This window comes from Papio anubis, chromosome 3 (genome assembly GCF_008728515.1).
Source record: "Papio anubis isolate 15944 chromosome 3, Panubis1.0, whole genome shotgun sequence".
NCBI lineage: Eukaryota > Metazoa > Chordata > Mammalia > Primates > Cercopithecidae > Papio > Papio anubis.
The window spans coordinates 45509782-45531539 of NC_044978.1; the positions used below are offsets into that span (position 1 = coordinate 45509782).

The 21758-nt window shown below is 36.0% G+C and overlaps 1 protein-coding gene across 1 annotated transcript in view; it reads right to left on the reverse strand.

Moving 5' to 3' along the window:
- The window catches only part of SMARCA5 (SWI/SNF related, matrix associated, actin dependent regulator of chromatin, subfamily a, member 5), a 40785-nt gene extending 25702 nt beyond the window's left edge, over window positions 1–15083 (reverse strand). Inside the window, exons 1-7 of the mRNA XM_003899224.3 lie at window positions 14028–15083; window positions 10659–10733; window positions 6539–6705; window positions 3721–3821; window positions 2631–2731; window positions 1722–1901; window positions 143–298 (exon numbers count right to left, since the gene is read on the reverse strand). Coding sequence (XP_003899273.1) covers window positions 143–298; window positions 1722–1901; window positions 2631–2731; window positions 3721–3821; window positions 6539–6705; window positions 10659–10733; window positions 14028–14204 — 957 coding nt within the window. The 5' untranslated portion in view covers window positions 14205–15083. The remainder of the gene's footprint in view (window positions 1–142; window positions 299–1721; window positions 1902–2630; window positions 2732–3720; window positions 3822–6538; window positions 6706–10658; window positions 10734–14027) is intronic.
- Between the last annotated feature and the right edge of the window lie 6675 nt (window positions 15084–21758).

Consider the following 21758-nt stretch of genomic DNA (forward strand, 5'->3'; position numbering starts at 1 on the left):
ACCGCCATGGCACATGCATACCTACGTAACAAACCTGTACGTTCTGCACGTGTATCTCATAACTCAAAGTTAGACGAAAAAAAAATCTGTACTTCAATCAAATTCTTACATGAAGGCTTTTCACATCTAAGTATCAAATTACCTTAGATTTTTCATTTTTGATCCTGTGAGCTTCATCTATTACTAAGTATCTCCAATTAAATTTTTTGAACACAGACTTCTCTTTAATAAGCATTTCATAAGATGTTACACATACGTCCCATTCTCCTGGTAATAAAACGTCTCTGACAAAAGCAGCCTGTGTAACAAGAGAAAAAAATTACATCACACAGGAATAAACCACGCATTAAATTTACTGATGACAAGTAATCTAATATGTAAAAGGAGGTGGGAATATTAAAAAGGAGTAGAGTAGCTATATTATGCAAATGTTTAGAATCAGCTTTCTTAACACTAAAGTAACGTCATTAATCATTTAAATGTCAGAACCATTAGATTTTTAAAAACTGACAAAGTTAACCCGTGCAAAATTCAATAGACACTTAAAATGGCTTTCTGCAATTCCACTAGATATGGAAATCCTTAGGAGACAGGTTTAGACAAAAAAGAGGGAGGTTTTAACATAAAGAAAGGAACAGGGCGGAAAGATAGTTAGCAGTAGTAGGCATCTGCATTCCTTTCAGGTTTATAAATGTATTAACACATTCCTAATAGTATTATTTTAAAGGTAAGAAAACTGAAGCAAAGAGTGGTTATTAAGTAATTACCACTCTCTGGGCTCCCAAACAAACAAACAAAAATTGATAACTTAAAATACCCAACGTAACTAGAAAAGGAAAGAAAAAAAATCTAGACTTCTCACTCACAGGTAAATGAATGGGAAATAAAAAACAAGTACACAGCTATTCAGTAGAGTCTGAATAAATTTCCAAATCTGAGCTTTATATACTAATGTTATTTTTTCCATCTCTTCTTCCCACAAGGATGTTGTTAACTGATCGAAATTTTAACTTATTTTGTTAGATATCATAATAAATCACCAAATAACTATATATGACTCAACTGTCTTTAAAAACCGTAATTCTGTGACTATTACCACTACACACGTTCATCTAAAAATGTGCCTCCTTAAATTTCCAACCAACTCACATTTCAAAACATCTTTTAAAAACGAGAAAATACTTCTAATGAGAGCAAAACCACTGATTTTATACAACCACTCCCAAAAGGGAAACACTATATATTCTTACAGCTTTCTACAGTTTCTAGTGTCTTCTTTCCAGTATGATTTTCTTTTTTTTTTTTTTTTTTTTTTTTTTTGAGATGAAGCCTTGCTCTATCGCCCAGACTGCAGTGCAGTGGCGCCATCTCGGCTCACTGCAACCTCTACTTCCCAGGTTCAAGCGATTCTCCTGCCTCAGCCTCCCAAGTAGCTGGGACTACAGGCCATGTGTGCCACTACACCGTTAATTTTTTATGTTTTTAGTAGAAACAGGGTTTCACTGTGTTAGCCAGGATGGTCTCGATCTCCTGACCTCATGATCCGCCTGCCTCAACCTCCTGAAGTGCTGTTTTTTATCCACCAAGACGATGCTACATTTGTAAATACTAATATTTGCGAAGATCCGGTCTCTTTTATCCTTCCTCCCATTATACCCATACTCAAGCCTGAATTCAAATTATTTTAGCATCAAAAATGTAATGAAATACTAGAAACTTACTCTTTGTTCTTTATCCCCTATCAAACAAACAGATCTAAGTGTTGGTACCCATCTCTTGAATTCACTCATCCAGTTGTGTAATGTAGACTTAGGAACCAAAACCATATGAGGACCAGGAATGTTTCTATAATGTTTCATGTACCCAAGAAGAGAAATTGTTTGAAGAGTCTTTCCTAGGCCCTAAAAGATTTCAAAATAACCATGAAGCAATGAAAAACAAAAACATTATTTCAAAATTATACCTCCCAACAAACAGAGATAAATATTTAAGAGAAATGCCACATATTTATAATAGTTAATAAATGGCAAAAACTTAACATATGTCAAAGTTTGTAAGTGTTATGTCATATAATCTTCACAAGTCTCTAAAGGAGGTATTATTATCACCCGCATAAGGCCCAGTTGAAGTGACATTCCCAAAGCCATCTAGCACAGCTAGCATTGAAACACGTTTCTTTTGACTTCATACTTTCTCCAACCAATTAAACATTTTAGCACTATAGCAATAAGGAAACTTTTTAAAACATTCATTACATAACTAGCAGTTAACAAAAGATGTTTTATAAGAATTGTACAAGCTACCACCTGGAAAAAATTCTTATCATTTATAAACAACTAATGACCTCACTTGTGTTTTACCGAACTGGAAGGAAATAGATCAGTGTACTATAAAAGTCATCCAAAAACATGTTTCTCAAATGTATTGTTTTTAAATTTATTATATTTTCACAGATGGAAATTTCTCACAATTAAAATACAGATCACACGCAATTAAGGCAAGCTGCTTACACTAGTTTCAGAGAGGATCCATTTGCTAACAGTTGTAGACTGTAAGAAACTTTTGTCAATTTAATGTATAAGATATTTTAAATACAAAACATACCCTTCAAAAAATCTACCAACACATACCATTTCATCTGCAAGGATACCATTGATGCCATTCTCATACAAAGAAATGAGCCAGTTTAATCCTCGGACCTGATAATCTCTCAGTTTACCCCATTTTACATCTAAGAACAAAAGAAAAGCACAAAATGCGCATTTTAAGACAAGAAATACAAGGCAATCTCTTCATCTGGGCCTACACATATATACTGACTTCATTTTCATTACTAAGGGATTCTTGAAGAATAGGAACTCTGCAAGTTCCAAACTACTAGAGGTAGTTGCCATGGTCTGAAGTAGATACGCTGGACATGGAAGATAACCAAGTGCGGGAAACATGACTGCAGGAATCAAGAGTACCCACTCCAACAACTCAGTTCTTATGTTACCCATATAGTGGTCCAAGAGACTCTTTGGCCTCTTGTCTTTTTAATGACAACCCAAGTGTTCCTAACCAAGTATTTTCAGCTTTCATAAAGACCAGATACAGGTTATCTGCAGATTTTATTTTCTTTCTAATAAAAAAAAGGAAATAGGAAATTCCTAAGTTACTTTTCCAATATATCTTATACATTCCAATGTGCTCTCTTTCAGGGTATACTACTTATTTTGCTCCCCAGAATAATTACCAAATATACATAACAGTCACCTGATTTTTCTTTTTTAATATGTACACAGTGTACCCCCCATTTCCTTTTGAAAAACACTTGAGGATAAAAAGCTAACCAACAAACAAATACATTTCACAAAATATTAAAACAAATTAATATAAAAACATCAGAAAATAACTAAGCAGATGTGTTCATGAAGTACCTTTTTTAAAATAAATTAGTTTTCTTATCTGGGACAAATATAAAGCAAAATGATCCCTAGTTTTACATATACTTCAGGGCAATAACAAACACAATGACATTTTATGTAACTTTGAAACATAGCACTACTGTCCTATAATATGCTCTCATCTCCATCAAAATCTGAAGTTTATTTCACAACCAATAAACATCTAAGATTACTAAAAATCTGCTTCACAGATAGTAGCCTACACAAATCCAAAACATTAACCAAAGGATGTCTCAAAGGGCAATTTTTTAAAAAACAACTGTGTTTAACATACATGATGGAGAGTCTTCAAATCGAGTGCAAACATTGGTTGCTTTGGAGCTTTCTGTTAGTAGTTCTTCATCCTCCTCCTGCTCTGTTCTACGGTGTCGGTAACTGTTAAGATGAAAACAAAATTACCTGATTTGAGTTTTGGTTTTAATTATCAGCTACTATTTCAACATCATAGTCAAGTGGCTGACCAAGATTCCACAAAATTAAATTTCTAATAGGCATCAACCAGTGGACAGTAGAAAATATGAGTAAATTTAAATCTCCAACATTTCAGATAATTATTTAAAATATACATTAGTTATTAAAATACAGCAGTACTATAGATTAACCAGAACCCAATAAACTCAAATGTGATAGTCAAATTTCAAGAACTATGTAGTCAGAAAATCTCAATATTTGAATTTTAAAGTGTACCTTTTTAAAAATCTTTCTGCCAAAGAAAAAAAAAAGTTCCAGAAACCACATGTTTAAAACTGCAACTTTGAGCAAAAGGGGCACCATGAGGACTCAGAAATTTAAGCAGTGACCAGGGATTAATCAAAAATATTTTTAAATACACATCTAAATTCTACATCCTAAGAGAATCAGACATACCCCCTTAAAAACTGATTTTCTCAAGTTTTAATACTGCCAATTAATCTCTAAAGGGCTCGGTTCAATAAAACTATTAATACTTACTCCCCAATTCTGACACTTTCAACAAATATTTTCATCTTATTTAGAAAAAGGCAGGTTATGCCCCTACTGAGACCCCTGAATCTAATTTGTAACTTCATTTCTACCAAAACTACATGCTTGGTAAAAGGATAACTGGCCTTCCAAGATAGAAGCATTCCTCAGAAATTCAAGGGCCTTCTTGTTTGTTATATATGCTTCTAATCATAATCAGTACATCCTAGTCTGTTATTCCTTGTACTTCTCTGCATTCTGAGCCTATGAAATTGAGTACAAAGATCTACTTCCATCCCCAATTTATTCTCCATAAACTGGGAGATAATTTTAACATTTTTATAAAATATCCTTTATAGTTACTCTCAAAATGCTTATTACAGTTGTAAAACTTAAAAGCTGAGTTGTCATTTATTGTTAAAAACTGAATATAATTGTGAATGCCTAAAAAAAACAACAACAATGTATTCCCGGCCAGGCACAGTGGCTCATGCCTGTAATCCCAACACTTTAGGAGGCCGAGGTGGGTGGATCACTTGAGGTCAGAAGTTCGAGACTAGCCTGGCCAACATGGTGAAACCCCATCTCTACTAAAAATACAAAAATGAGCTGGGCTTGGTGGCGTGAGCCTGTTATCCCAGCTGAGGTACAAGAATGGCTTCAACCCCAGAGGCACAAGTTGCAGTGAACCGAGATCACACCACTGCACTCCAGCCTGGGTCACAGAGTAAGACTCTGTCTCAATATAAACAAACAACAAAAAGATTTTTAAAAATGTATTCCTGATACTCAAAGACAATACTATCACCCTCATTACTTTAGGTAAATTAGCTTCCCATTTAAAATGGTTTGAAGAGTAAAGAAATCTGTTAACTAGGACTCTTTTTCCCCAATAACACTATTTAATACATCAAGCTGAAGAATGTATTATGTATTTCCAATAGAATCTTTTTTATCTTATAAAAAAGATAAATTAGGATGATAATAAAATAGAAAAGAATAACAGAAGTGTTTCTTTTCGAGACATCATATTGACTATCCCATAACAATATTCATTAGTTTCCAGTTTCACACCATGACACTAATGATATTTAAATATCTGCAAACTTCTGAAGTCTGAAATATTTTAAGAAGTATTAAAATAGTGTTTTGGTCACAATGGATGAGAAATAAGATATACTGAATGAGTGGAATACCCCAAATAAAAGGTATTATGCTTACAACGATAACCCCTTCAAGATGAAGCTCATACTTTCCTTTCAACAAACTGTGTAGTGAATTTAACCTTGTTGATATTTTAGACAATCTTTTATATTTTAATTACTGATCACAGTTTTCACTTTGGGAATTTTACATAAAGCCATTTCAGGGAGCCAAGACTGCCCTAAATCTACTATTACTAATTAAACATCTTATTTATCCAACCAGGACTAAAATTCTAGAGAATTTCCAAATTCAACATCTAAGAATTACTTTCAACAACCACCAAAGGATGGCATACAACCTGACACTTCAATTTATATAAAAACAACTAAATATGTAACAAAAAGTTTAAACAAGCTGCTGTGATGTAAGTCATCACAATATCCCATACACCACACTTTAGATAAAATATCGTCAACATCTGTATGTGATGGAGGAGCCTAGAGCACACCCAAGTCAGATTCAAATTCAAGTCTGGATCATTTTTCAATGTGATATTAAACAAGCCACTTAACCTCTGCATTTGGTTCCTCTCTGAGGAATGACATGACATCTAAATTCCATACTCAATATGATTGTTACAATTCATAAACTATGTAATGCTACAAAAAATAAGACGTTATACAGTTTTACTGTTCTTTTTTTTGGTAGAGATGGGATCTCCCTACGTTGCCCAGGCTGCTCTCACACTCCCGAACTCAAGCAATCCTCCCACCTTGGCGTCCCAAAATGCTGGGATTACAGGCAAGAGCCACTGTGCTCTAACCAATATGCATATTTTTATATACTTATGCACTTATGGCTAAATCATGCCAAGCCAAGCAGGGCCAAATAAATAATGGCACTAAAATAATTTTTTAAGTTATTTATCATAGTGATTTTATGCTTCTACTGAAGACAATCAAAAATAAGTTTAGTTGAACTATGAAGTCTGAACTATTACTCACTCGCCAACTGATAGTAAGTTCTGCTTCTCATCTTTTTTTATTCGTGGGCGTCCTGGTTTCATCTTCAAAGGTGAAGTTGGAGTCTTCTGAGCAGCAGGTTGAATGAAATGTGCAAACAGTTCTGTCTGCTTTAATAAATACTCGAATCTATTTGCCCGGTCAGTTTGCTGAAAAAAAATTTAAGATACATTTTATCAGAGTATCAATTAAAACGTCAGAAATCAAAAAGTTTCAGCATGCCTCCATACAATGAACTCAGCAAAAAAAAAAAAAAAAAAAAGGAACTACAGATACATGCAACAACATGGATGAGTTTCAAAAGCACTATGCAAAGTGAAAGAAGCCAAACACAAAAGACTACATGCTGTATGATTCCACTTAAATGAAATGCTAACTAGTGATAGAAAGCAGATCAGAAGTGGCAAGAAGGTGGGAGCAAGAACTGATTACAAAGGAACAGGAGCAAACTTTTTGGGGATGATGGAACTACTCTGCATCATGATTGTGACAGTATTTAAATAAATATTTGCTAAAACTCATTGAATTGCAAACTTAAAATTATTTTATGTCAATTATACTTCAATATAGTTGATTGGAACAATTTTTAAAATATTAAGAGGCATTGTGCAACACAAGTGAATTTATTCAGAAGCTGGAAAAAATGTGACAAATTTTAAAACGATATTGGGCTTGATACTATTCCTTCCTTTCGTATCTGCCATCTGCCCCTTTGAATGTTCCCTATTTTTATAAAACCAAGAGAATGGAAGACATTTACTTGGGCAAAAAAAAAAAAAACCCTTAAGAGTCTTGAAGACAACTTTTCATAAAAATAATGAAATTGAGAGCCATCAGGCAGCCTTTATACAGAAACAATAATAGTTTGATGAAACAAAGGAGAAGCAAGACAAGAAAAGCTCAATAAACAGGGAAACCAACTACTCAACATCTCCGTCTATAAATGTCTAAAATGTCAGTTTGGGAATGAATTACAAAAAGACATTTGCCTAAAAACACAAGAAGTATCCAAATGCCATAATGTTGTAACAACTATGTATTTTTAAAAGGAACACAATCATTTTTTAAGGTCACACCAATGTAAAAACTGAAACCCAACTTGCTATTAGGAAGGCACATGGTTATAGTGTTTCATTGGGTCACAAATGGCAGTCACAGCAGCAAATGAATCTGCACAATAACAAGACTGTGAACATGCTAGAACCCCAGTAATGTCCTACAGATGACAAGCCTCCGCTATTTATGTTTCCCAAGATTACGGACTGTTTTTACAGTACTGAACAAGATACATATGTGAATCCAAATTTTACATAATTACATTTCTTAATTTATAGATAATGAAAGATAAGCCAAGAGCATGAATCTAGAAGATGTTTGGACTGAAAAAATAATTATTGTGATTATGTCTGGAATCAAGACAAACTGCTTGAGAGAATTAAAAGGTTAAAACTGAAATGTCTTGAGGGAGAAAAACTAACAGAACCTAAAAAGCAGAAACAAGAGAGTATGATTAGCAACCTGGAAGAAATCAATTACGAAATTAAAGTGAATAGCTTTGGATTAGCTTCTTTCTCTGAGAGAGGAAGAAATGAGGTAGGACAGCAGAGGCTATACATATGTTTGAAAAGAGAAAGAAAATAAAGACAGGCCTGCAATTCTTTGTGGAGGAAGACTGAAAATGAGGGCATGGGAGAAATGGAGAAGGAAGATTGATCAGAGTGGGCACATTTTAGAATGGCTAAATGAGATTGACAGGCAATAAATACTCAAAGTCCAAGAAAATAAAAACCATAAACTTATTCTGACACCGATCAGCACTAGTATTTAGTTTTCTGAAGTAGTACTCAGCATTCTGGGTTCAAGAATGAAGAGTGGATAGTGAACTTATCTATGGTTAGGAACTAGCAGATGACAAGGGAGTTTGCTTAGGAAAAAACTGTTCAGGTGAAGATCATGATGTCAAAAAACGAAATGATGCTGGGAGACTGAAAAACCTGGAAGAAATGAGAAAAGTTCCAATAAAGGCCACTAAGAAAACGAAAAGCATTGTAGAAAACCACTGAAAAACCTCCATTTCACAGTCAAATTTGTGTCCCAAATAATACTTTGCAAAAATGTTAAGAAACTCAGAAGGGGCCAGATCATAAGAAAGGGGGCAAATAAAGAAGCACAAAATAATCTATGCAATAACAGAAAAATAATGAACGAGGGTGATATGGAAAAGAGAATAAACTTGTAAGTAAACTTATTATTAAAAAGTATGCAGTAATGTCATGGACATCTTGAGTACACCTGAAGAGGAGCTTTCATTCAGTGAGGTAACGCTAAGGTATGTTAAGTAAAAATTATGAATACAGTTTTGGATATTCTCAAGTAAGAGGTATGAATAGGATTTTAAAGTAAATGAAAATATTGATTACAGGCTTCTGGCCTAGAGGTTAAGTATTTGAAAATATTCAGTTTAAAGATACCAGGTAAACACCAGTAAGAATCAAACTGTCTAGGAAGAAACATTCAAATTTTAATAAGGAAAGACAAAGGAATAAAAAAGCAAAGAGGATATTATCAAGGGAAAAAACGTCTTTCAAGGCAAGTCAAGATTTTTGAGGAATGGTCAACAATATCAAGCACAAATCAAGAAACTAAAACTAAGCCTCAGAATTGGCAATTAGATTCACTGGCATAGTGTCAGAATCTAAACTATAAGGAGTTAAAGCAGTATTAAAATATGTAGACTGTATTCAAAATCGTATTCACTTTAAAAAACAGAGGCAAATCTATTTTTTCTCTAAGTTTGATAGCAAAAAAGGTGACAGTTACATATATACATATGTAAACCACGTAACAAATCAAACCTAAAGATAAATCATTTATAATTTACATAGTATTATATGCTCATAGAATATACATCATAATTTTAAGATTTTGAAGTTATTTAAGAGATTTAAAAATATTTACTGATTTGGAAGAGAAAGTCAAAGGACAAGAAAAAAGTATGTTTTAAAAAATACGTAAGATCTGCTATGTGCCAGATATTGTTCTGGGTTCTGAAGACAGAAGGATTAAGACACTGTTCTTACCCTACAGGAGCACACTGTGTAGTAGTGGTATTCTTATTTAATACATTGTTATTTTAACTTTTTAAGATTTCAATACAATTAAATGAGTTTAATTCATATAAAGCATTCAGAACAGGGCCAGATAACGGCATACATTCACTGTTAGCCACTACTACTATTATTAAAACTGAATTTAAATTTAAAGCTCTGTGTAGGTACTGTTTAAGTCAAGTCATAGTTTTGAGAAGTTTCTTAGACGATACGGAATGTGAACTGGGACTTGAATGATTCCAGTACAATGTCATGTCCTTTTTGTAAAGATCGCATCTATAATGTAAAAATGCTGTGAGCAAGGAGCATATTTCTTTTTTTGGTAACTAGCAGAGTATAATGCTAGCCAGGCGCAGAATAAACATACATTGAGTAACTATTCTGGTCACTTCACTTTCAAGGTTAAATTTTCAAAGGTGTTGTTAACATAACCAGATAATAACATCATATTATGTTAATTCATACAATACTTCCATTTGGTTTACATAGACACATAAGATATGGAAGTTATAGTATTCCACATTACACATACTTCAAATGGATATCTGTGCCCTAATTATAAAATTGAACAGATGTTGCTATGGTTTGACTGTGTCCCCCTCCAAATCTCCCACGTTGTAATTTAATCTCCAGTGCAATAGTGTTGGGAGGTAGGGCCTAATAAGAGGTGATTAGGAAAAGATTACTGTCATCATCTCAGGAGAAGGTTATCACCAGTGGGCTTGTTATAAAAGAAAGTTCAGTCCTGTCTTGCTCTCTTCTCTTGGCCTTCCTCCATACAATGACACTGCAAGAAGGCCCTCAGCAAATGCTGGCCTTGACCTTGGACTTCCCAACTTCCAGAACTCTAAGAAATAAATTTCCTTTCTTTATAAATTACCCAGTCTGTGGTACTGTTGTAACACAAAATGGACTAAGATAGACGTTCAGTACATTTAATCACCTAATAAAAAGTTTTCTTTACAGACTCTATTCATAAGCCTAGAACATACCATTTTTTCTTCATAGGTAGGATCTGGTTCTTGGATTTCTTTTTGCTTTCCAGGTGACGCATCATCAAATACTTCCTGGTAGAAAGAAAACATTAAATAGAATTGGTCTTCAAAAATAGTAAACATACCATTATAGACCAATTTCTGCCCAAACCACATCTCTAATAATATATTCTCACCTCAAACTTCCTAGAAACTTAAATGGTTGTCATCTAAACTAACAGAAAAACTGATAAAATGATATTAGATACTATGGGGATAACAACCTATTTAACCCATATAAACTGTATGATTGTTGCCAAGATTAGAACACAAGATTATCTTCATCATCCTAAAAGAAAACTACATTTAATACAAGCCAATCTGTTTCTCTTTTCTGTAATAACCATGAAACCAAATTAAACAGTATAAAATATGGGGAAAAGTTCCCTTTTTGTCACAAAACTACAGTATCTACTGTGCTACTACACAAATGTATACAAAGAAATCAGGATTAGTTACCCTGATTTCCATCTGGAATATTACAAAAACTTTTTCTCCCAGCCTACACTGAATACTCTAACTACAGTCTAAGTCCTAAACTAGTAATAAATGTTACTCTTGCAAATGTATTTATCCTGACATTCATATGTGACAAGCAACAAAATCAACAACTTCTACACTGCAAAACTCTATTCATCCACTAAAAAAAATTGGCAGAAGTATAATCTTCACTAATGATGCACAAATCTATGCTTAGCAATACATACTATAATAAAACTATCTGTGACCAAGAGGTTGTGGGGAGGAGACCTGGTATGGTACTGGAATAAAAGGTAAAATGACCTTAAGTCAAGTCTAACTTCATTGTTAAGACCCTTGGCACTTGTGTGACCCTATGCTCTTCATAAATCTCTGGTCTCCATATATAAGTGACAAAGCCACCTACCCAGTCGTTTACAAAATTCCAAAATGTCATGAAATGCAACCTACAAAAATAAAATGTACTTTCCAACGGTAGTCATTATTTCTTCCACAGTTTAAAAAAAAAAAAAAAAAAACCTGACTTCCAGGCATTTTGACATCATTATTATTGGCATATCAATCTAGTCAATAGAGATGAGGATGAACACAGAAGAGTTCCACATTGCCAAAAGGATAACTAAAAAACAAGTTGCTCCATTGACCTGTTAGTATCATGCAAAAAGAAAAAAAGTAACTGAATACATAGGGAGGCTATTTCTGGGAAAATCAGCTTTGCCACACACACACACACACACACACACACACACACAATTCATGAATGCTGAGTTTATTCTGTGATTTTAGAAAAACACCTTAGATCATACTTCCAAACAAGAAAAAGTCATTTATAAAATATTCATTTTCCAAGTGCAAAACAGATTAAGTTGTGACATATAATAGGCATGTGTGCTCAAACTTAGTTTTGATCATGAATTGCAGTGATTCTGAACAGGAAACTGTCGGTGCATTTTAAGACAAAAAAATCACACTATGTCAACAACAACAACAACAAAATGAGTCAGTGATAAGATGGATAAAAAATAAAATTCCTAATATTTCTATACTAGGAAGGTAAAAATAACTATGTTATTCAATAAATTGAACTGCCAAATACGTTTTTTTGGTAAGAACACGGCAGAGTAAGATGGGTGGGAAAAGGCTCACTTTTAAAGGCAGACCTGAGTTTTATCACAGGTTCTACCTAGCAGAACTCAAATTCCCCATCTGGCAAATGAAAATATCACTTATTTAATACGGTAGTGACATCATCTATACTCACATTTAAACTTAAAATCAATTTTCATTTAAAATAACAACTTCAAGTCAAAAAAGTTGACTTGCTTTTGGCTTAAAATTACTCTGTGTTCAGATATTAACAAGACCTCTGGTGAAAATTTATTTTTCCAAAGTTTGGATGGCAGACCCCTCTTTGAGAGGCTGAGGATAACTATGAACAGATTTTTGTCCAGAACTGCACATTTACACACAATTGCTTTGTGTCAAACCCCTTAAGCCTTGGAACCGGAATTCAAGTTAAAGAGCCCTGGTAACCCAAAAGAACCATTTCCTTAAGGGGAAAAAAGGCAACACTGAATATATTTTAATTTGAAAGAAATATTATCCTAATCACTCAAAACTACAGGAACCATCAGGAGTTCCCATGTCACTAAACCTACCCTCACACTAAAAGTTCTTTAAAAGATTACTAACATTAATGTTACTTAACCCCAGCTACCCAAATAAAACTACTGTGCCAAATGCCTCAATGGTAAACTATGCTCCCATTTCCCCACTGTACAACGACTGTGCGTCAGGACTCATCTTCGGAGCAGTATTACTTTCATTCTAAGGATAGGAAAATCCCAGAAATCTTTGGGCTCCGACTTACAAAATATTTCAAAACAGGTCGAAGGCCAAGAATAACAATTGGAAGGAGCAATTACTTTTTCCCCAGATATCGCAAAGCCTGGAAGCATATCCAATTTACCCGCCTGGCAGCTTCCCCATCTTTCCAGCCCCCTCAGTACCGTCAGCATCCTCTGGACAACCCAAACCCAGAAGTCTCGGGAGCCGAGTGGTACTAATTTTTTTTTTTTTTTAAAGGCGAGAGGCCAAAAAGAGAAAAAGTGCCGGACTGAGAGCCAATCAACTGCGCCTGGTTCTCTAATTCATTCCTACACTTACTCATCCCCCCTAAATTCGATGGGGGATCCGAGACAGCTGCTGCTGCCTTGGTTGCTTCCCTTCCAGTGGAACAGTGCCTGGGAGGGGCTTCCTCTCCCTTCACAGAAGCAGCTGCGCCCCGCTTATCCCCACTGCGCACTCGGCCATCCAGCTCTCGCCATTGTTTCTGCCCAGAACAGATACCGCCCCCGCAAGGACCGGGAAGAAGAAAGAGGCCCAAGTCCTCGGACGCGCTGCTTTTAAATGCCTCCTTCACCCTGCCCGTGCATCCCGCTCCTAAGGGGTCATCTCCTCGCCCTTCCCCGAAGTTTGGTGGAAACTAAAAACCACATTCAGAGGTAGGAGAGGGAATTATGGGAGTCTAGTGCGAAAAAAAGATGGGTCCCCCTGCGCCACGGTAACCAAGAACATCTGTTCATTGAGAGCATTCAAACATTTGTCAAGATTCACGAAAGAGACAAATAATTTCAATGTGAGGAGCCGGAAATCCATTTTGCTTGGCTCGAATAGGTTAAGAACAAGGGAGCAAAGGTGAGAGCATCATTTCGTATCCACAGGGTGTGAAGCTGAGTCTGGTGCAGAGAGAGAAGCCCGGCTCTGCGTCCGATCGCCACGATCCGGCGAGGGAGCCAGCTCCTCCTCCCCGCTGCGCCCGCTCCCCACGCCGCAAGCTGCCCTCACCTCCATCTCGGCGTCTGCGGGACCCGCGCTGGCCGCAGACGCAACCGCCTGCGCAGCGACGCCCTCGGGGCCGCCTTTGTTGCTGCTGTTGCTCCCGCCGCTGGCGGTCGAGGCTGCGGGCTTGGAAGGCGCGCTCTCGGGAGGCGGGGGTGGCGGAGGCTCGGCCGCGGACGACATGATGTTCCGTCTGCGTCACCCGCTGCTGCCAGAGGCCGAGTCCGGCGGGGATGGACGGGGAGGCCTAGGCCTGGGTGGCTACGTCGCAATAAACTGGTGGAGGAGCGAGACTCCCACCCGAGCGCTCCCCCGCGCCGCGCCTCCGCGACGGGCCTGAGCCGGGCCCAGGAGCTGCACACTCCCAGACGTTCTGCTCTTCCGCGGGGCTCTAGGTTCCACCGGCGCTTACCTCACGGCGGGAATCACGTCGACGAGGATGGGCGGGGCCAGACGGGTCACTGAGGTCAAGGAAGGCGGGCTGATTTAGAGAAGGGCGGAGGGTTGGGGGAAGGAAAAGGAAAACGAAACAGACTGAGGCTGGGAAAACGCTTCGCCACCTCCTCCTTCTCTTTCTCTGGCAGATATCGTCTATCTCGCCAGCATCCAGGACGACTACCTACGCCACCGACTTTCAACCCTCGCGAGATTCCTTATTGGCTCACTGACTGGGTACTGAGTGCGCATGCTCATACTGTCCTCCTTACCCTTGGCCCCTCCTCCTCACCCTTGGCCCCTCCTCCTCCAGACCTCTAGCGGGCTCGGGAGAGAAGAGTAGGCGGGACCTCGAGGGAGGGCTCGGAGGCGTAGGTTTGTGCGTCTGCTGTCTGGCAGGACGCGAGCTCAGTGTTTTAGGCTTTCATAACGGCTCACGGTTCTCGTTGTGTCTTCCGGGCCTGGCTGGGATCGGCGGCACTACTGCAAAACTTGCCCGAGTTTTGCGCTGCCCATTCAAACTTGGAAGTCTTGTGTCTGACCCCAAAACTTCTGCCGTATCCGCTTAGAGGCGTGACGCCACAGCCTTGAGGACGTTATGGTTACCCCAAGTGACGTCTCACTGTTTTGTTAAAAAAAAAAAAAAAAGTCCGTTAGTTTTTTCTTTTTTGGTTTTTTTTTTTTTTTTTTTGCCTTCTCATGTTAGCTGCGTCAGTTATTTCTAAATATCCTCTTTAAGCACAGAGTTAAATGCTATTTCTTCTGAATTTATATGCTAAAGGTAAGCAAATAACATGCAAACTACCATGTAAGTGAGAAACACAAATAGTATGTGGGGAAGATAGGTGGTATGATGTAATCTTTTCCTCAAGCATCAAACATTAAAATTAAAACGCACTTTCTCAAGTGTTCAGCACTAATTTTGTATACTGCCTTAGGCAGCCTTCAATGTAGCTTAAGGGCCTTGTGCATTCATCTCCTGCAAAATTTAAATACATTGTAGTCTATTTGATAACAAATCTGCATACTACAGTAGATTATCTGCCCAGCACAGGGTCTTATTTATCTTTTTTTATTCGTCATATCCAGTGTTCTATAAATGTTTGTTGAATAAAGGAGGCACATTTTTCAAGAGTTGAGGTTTTAGCTATCTGGTTATGTTGAATTCCAAACAAAAGGGATCTCCTTTGAATATATAGCCTGCAAATTTTTTAACTAACTGGTTATGTTGAATTCCAAACAAAAGGGATCTCCTTTGAATATATAGCCTGCAAATTTTTTAACTAATGGAATAATTCTTTAATTGACATCTGGAAAAATGTCCCCACTCCACTAGAAATGCTAGTTCTTAGACTGTAAGGAAATGTCTAAGGATATGTGCAAAGATAAATACCTACAATGATGTTCATCATACTCTTCATATGTAACTGCAAAAAGCTAACAGCAGTAGGCTGAATCCAGTATTAAAAGTTATGTCTTTAAAACTATCGTACACCCAGAAAATGAACTATTAACCTTTAACAACCGTTAATGTAGAATAATGGTTGTTTTGTTTTGTTTTGTTTTGAGGCAGAATTTCTCTGTCGCCCAGGCTGGAGTGCAGTGGTGTGATCTCGGCTCACTGCAATCTCCAACTCCCGGGTTCAAAGGATTCCCATGACTTAGCCTCCGTAGTAGCTGGAATTACAGGCGTGCACCACCATGCCCGGCTAATTTTTGTATTTTCAGTAGAGACAGGGTTTTGCTGTGTTGGCCAGGCTAGTCTCAAACTCCTGGTCTCAAGTAATCTGCTCCCCTAGACCTCCCGAAGTGCTGGGATTACAGGCGTGAGCCATCACACCCAGCCCCGAAGAATGTTAATTTATAAAGTGTTAACTGAAAAAATTTTTTTAACAGTTCAAAAATGTAGGTAAAAGTTGGAAGCATATTTACAAAAGTATTCAAAGTGATTGTTGCTGGTATTTCCTAATTATTTTTTGCCTGACTGCATGTTTTTCATTTGTATAAAATGAATTTGCCCTTTTTTTTTTTTTTTTTTTTTTTTTTTTGACAGCAGCTTGCTCTGTCTCGTAGGCTGCTGTGCAGTGTCACAATCATGAGTCACTGCAGCCTCAGCCTCTGGGGTCCAGCAATTCTCCCACCTCAGCCTCTCAAGTATCTGGGACTGCAGGTGCATGCCACCACGCCCAGCTCATTTTTGTATTTGTTGTGTGTAGACAGGGATTGCCATGTTGCCTATACTAGTCCTGAACAACAGTTAGGGCTCAAGCCATCTACCTGCCTCAGTCTCTCAAAGTGATGGGATTACAGGTGACAGCCACTGTGACAGACTGCTGAATTTGCCTATTATTAAGAAAACTTTTTTTAAAAAATTTCAGCTTTGCTAAGGTATAATTGACAAAAATTGTATATAAGGCATACAGTGTGATGTTTTGATATATAAACACGTTGTGAAATGATTACCACAATCAAGCTAATAAGCATATCCATCATCTCTTATATTTACTGCCTGCCAGCATGGTGAGAATATTTAAAATTTACTCTCAACAAATTTCAACTATGCAAACAGTATTATTAGCAATAGTTACCATGCTGTACATTACATCTCCAGAAATTATTCATCCTGTATAACCAAAACTTTGTATCCTTTGACCAACATCTCCCCATTTTTAGAAAACTTATTTTTAATTTTAAAAAATGTTCTTTCACTGAAAAAAAAATTGTGTGGAAGGGTAAGAGAGTAGCATCTAGGGTGGAACCTGACACGTAATAAATGCTTGATGAATAATTTTTTGTATTTACATTAAATAGACTAAAACATTACTTTAGTACTCAAAATATTTCTTCACTTTTTATAGTCTTAGGTAGAAATCTTGGGTCTTGGTCTGGAAACCCTAAAGTTATACGTAGGTATATAAATGGAAGGATCTTAAGTCTGATAACTATTTAAAGAAAGCAATAAATAGCAAGGAAAACAATGCACATAAATAAATAAAAATTGCATCCAAAATGGTGATTGTCTTTTAACATGTGCATTTATATGTGAGTTTCTCATATGATCATATGAAAGCTGTGTTATATTTGGGGGGAAATTATAGAGAAAAGATAGAAACTAGAAAGAGGACACAGAATGTTTGGACTCAGTTATCTAGCATGAGTGATAGAGAAAAAGATTTTTGGCAGAGTTTAGAACCAGAAAGGAAAAGCAGAGAAGAGCTACAGAAAAGACAGGAAGCCTAGAAACAGCTACAGGGACATTAGCTGTGTTCCTCAGGCAGATAGCAGTACTAATGTGGTGGCCAAATCACAAAATCCTGCTAAAAGGCTAAATCTAGCAGCTAGTTGTTGAAGTGATCACATAATACAGAATTCATGTGTTGGTAAGAGAGTAGGTTGGGGAGCAGGCAAGCCTAGATTCCAGTGCAGGCTCTAAAACTTAGTAGCTGTGTGAATGCAGACAAGTTATCTAACCTCTTTGAAATCAGTTTTCTCATCTTTTTATTATTATATTATCCTAGCTTTATTTTGAGATAATATTCTTACTATGATGTCATAAAATTAAATGAGACAGTACAAGGTGCATGATACAGTGCCTGACATATAGTGAGCTCTGCGTTCAAGTGTCAGATAGTCTTATCCTTGAGAATCATAAGCCTAAGGTTCAGAGTCTAATTGAAAGGAGGAACCAAAGAAGAAGGAGGGTAAGGGGTTTGGTACCAAGAAAACACCAGAAAGGATTAGAGCTTTAGCCATGTTCCCAGCAACAGAATGCTGCAGTGTAAAATAATGTTAGTATTCTATCTCCAATATGTATATACACAGTTTACACCTAAAATTTCCTCTGTTAGATTTAATGTGCTAGAACAGCATGTACAGTACAGAAAGACAATGGAACAAAGAGATGTTGCCAGAGGACAAAAATGTGCCAAAGAGCCAGGGCTCTCTCAGCATTGTGTCCTTGAATGGTAACAGAAAGGAGTTAATGTTTTCTCAAGGACAAAGAAGAAATGCAGCACCTCTCTTCGTTGCAACTCCTTTTGTCAAAGCCTAAGAAAATAAAGTCTGATTACTGCAAGACAATAAAACCATATTGAGTTTGTATCTAAGAATGGGTATTTCCAACACTGGATACCAATGTTTACACCTTGTATGTATCTTTTTTAGAGTTCTCCCACATAGGTCATTTGTCAGTGTACAGAGATTTCAGTTAAAGAGAAACAACAACTGTACTGTTAAATAGGTAAGGATATATTCCCTTAATTCCCCTCATATTTAGTCACCAACTAAATAGTGGGAGACTTTATAGCTGCTTGGTATGTACACATATGTTTATGTAGTCAAAGTTTTTCAGGTTTTCTCTGCATTTCTTCCTGCTCATGAAAAAATAATTTCTTTTTTGTTGGACTGGTTGTAGGTAAAGTATTCCTAGGAACTCAAATATTATGATCCAAAGTTAAAATTTTATCCACCATCTTAGAAACATTTTTGAAAGAATAAACTACAAAACTTCAATTAAGAAATTAGAGATTTTTATTTAGTTCTTATCTCATTTATTAAAAGGAACTTCAGACAAAGGAAATTAGGCAGTCTTTTGCTCAAAATATTGAAAGTAAAATGATAGAAAAGATTAATCATTAAAACATTAGTAAACAGAAAACAGGAGTGGCTATATCATCAGATAAAGTGGACTTCAGAGCAAAGAAAATTATGAGACAAAGAGGGACATTATATAATGATGAGAGTATCAAACGAGAAATCTTTATGTACCAAACAACAGCTGCAAAATATGTGAAGCAAAAACTGACAGAACTGAAATTAGAAATAACAAATCCACAATTATATGTGGAGACTGCAGCATCTCTCAACAACTGATACTACAACTAGGCAGAAAACCAGCAAGGGTATAGAAGAACTTAACAACAGCCAATAGGATCGAATTGACATTTATAGAACACTGCACACATTTTTTTTCTTCTACGAAAGTCGGACTACACACATTCTTTTCAAGAACCCACAGAAAATATAGCAAGATAGACCATAAACCTTAACAAATGTAGAAGATTTGAAATCATACAGAGTGTGTTTTTTAACCACAATGGAATCAAACTGGAAATCAATAACAAAATGTTACCAGGGATATATTCAAACTAAATGACATGCTTCTAAATAATCTGTGGGTCAAAGAGAGGTCTCAAGAGAAATCAAAAAGTACATTGAACAGAAAAAAATACAATATATTAAAATTTGTGGAACACAGTTAAAACAGTGCTTAGAGGGAAATTATACACTAAATGCTTACATTCAGAAAACAGAGTAGTCTAAAATGCAAGCTTTCACCTCCAAAACCCAAAAAAAGCAGAACAAGAATAAATCCAAAGTAAACAAAAGGAAGGAAATAATAAAGGTAAGAGCAGAAGTCAATGAAATTAAATATGGAAAATAAAAAGCAAAAACTGGTTCTTTGAAAAGATACATAAAATTGGCAAATCTCTAGGAAGTCTGACAAGAAAGGAAGAAAGGAAAAAAGTGGGAAGGAAGGAAGGAAGAAACAAGGCTCAAATCACTAATATCAGGAATAAAACAGGACCTATCATTGTAGACCCTGAAAACATCAAAAGAGTAGTAAGGGAATACGACACACATAAATTTGACAACTTAAATAAACTACTTCCTTGAAAAATACAAGCCACTTTAACTCAAACAGTATAAAAATAATTTGAATAGCACTATAACTATTTAGGAAATTAAATTTAGAAATTAAAAACTCCCAAAAAAGAAATCTTCAGGCACAGATGCTTTCAATGAAAAATTCTACCAAATATTTAAAGATGAGTTAGTACCAATACTATGCCATCTCCTACAGATAATAGAAGAGGATGATACACTTTATAATTAATTCTATGAAGGTACTATATCTCTAATATGAAATCAGACGGGCACTACAAAAAAAAGAAAAGAAAATGACAGACCAATATCACTGATGAATACAGACAAATCCTTAACAAGATATTATCAGATACAATTAAACAATGTGTAAAAATAATTATGCAGCCTGACCAAATGTGATTTATTCCAGATATTCAACACTGATTCAATATTTGAGTATTAGTCAATGTTGTCTGCCATATTAACAGGCTAGAGAAGAAAACTCACATGATTATATTGATTGATGAGGAAAAAGCATTTGACAAAATTCCAACACCCATTTATGACGAAACTCTCAGAAAAAAAAAGAGAAAACAAATAGAGCAGAACTTCCTCCTCTTAATAAGGAGCATCTGCAAAATACCTACAGCAAACATTATGTTTAGTGAGATTGAATCCTCTCCCTCTAATAAGGGAAGGTTTTCTGCTTATACCATTCATATTCAACACAGTGCTGAAAAGGAAAAATAGAGATCACTGAAATTATCTTCAAACTGACATAAAATAAAACTTTTGTTGAAAATCAGAATAATGACTCAATTTGGCCAAATACAAATTTATATTTTTCATAATCTTTAACCATAAAGTGGAAGTAATGCTATTTTATTTGATCAATAAATCAGTATTAATTTAGGAAAAACATTCCCAACTAAAATAAGTATAGGATTGCATTATACTTAACATCGATAAATTAGATAAGACATAGATGACTTTATTAAAACAAAAAAATTAGTCTTGTTTGCCAAAGATTCACCTAAACTTTGTGCACATGGCTTCTCTACTTGTTAGTTTCAGTAAGAATACTTTTCTTTTAGATTTTAGCACACTTAAAATTATTAGAAGTTTATTATTTTCTGGGAATTTTTGGATTACTCAATCTGTGTAAGTGTCTCTATTAGTCAATCAGAACAGGCCCCTTTAACAGTTTGTAATTGAACTTACTGATAACATCCTGAGATGGAAAACATTACACACTCACACAAGGAAAGTAAAATTCTTTCTGAATTATAGACACATACACAGACAGAGATAGATAGCACTTAGAGTTTTAATTCTAAAATTTCAGCCATTGGGCAAGAGTAAATACAGTATCACAATAACTTTCCAGTTCAGATACTAAAGAGCTGTTCTCTTTCTTGATAGGAAATTCTTAATTGATTTGAGCCCTAAATAGATAAATTGACAAACCAAAAGACTAACAAATCCAACACTTTGTTGTCTCGCACTCAGCAGAGAATAGATCTTTATTAGCCACAAATTCTTCTACCGAAATCAAATGGTCAGATCATAAAAACCAAATTGCCAGTTATTGCTGCCACTAATGGGAAATAACTTATCAGCTGCAAAAGAACAAAAAACAAAACATAAAATTAGTAG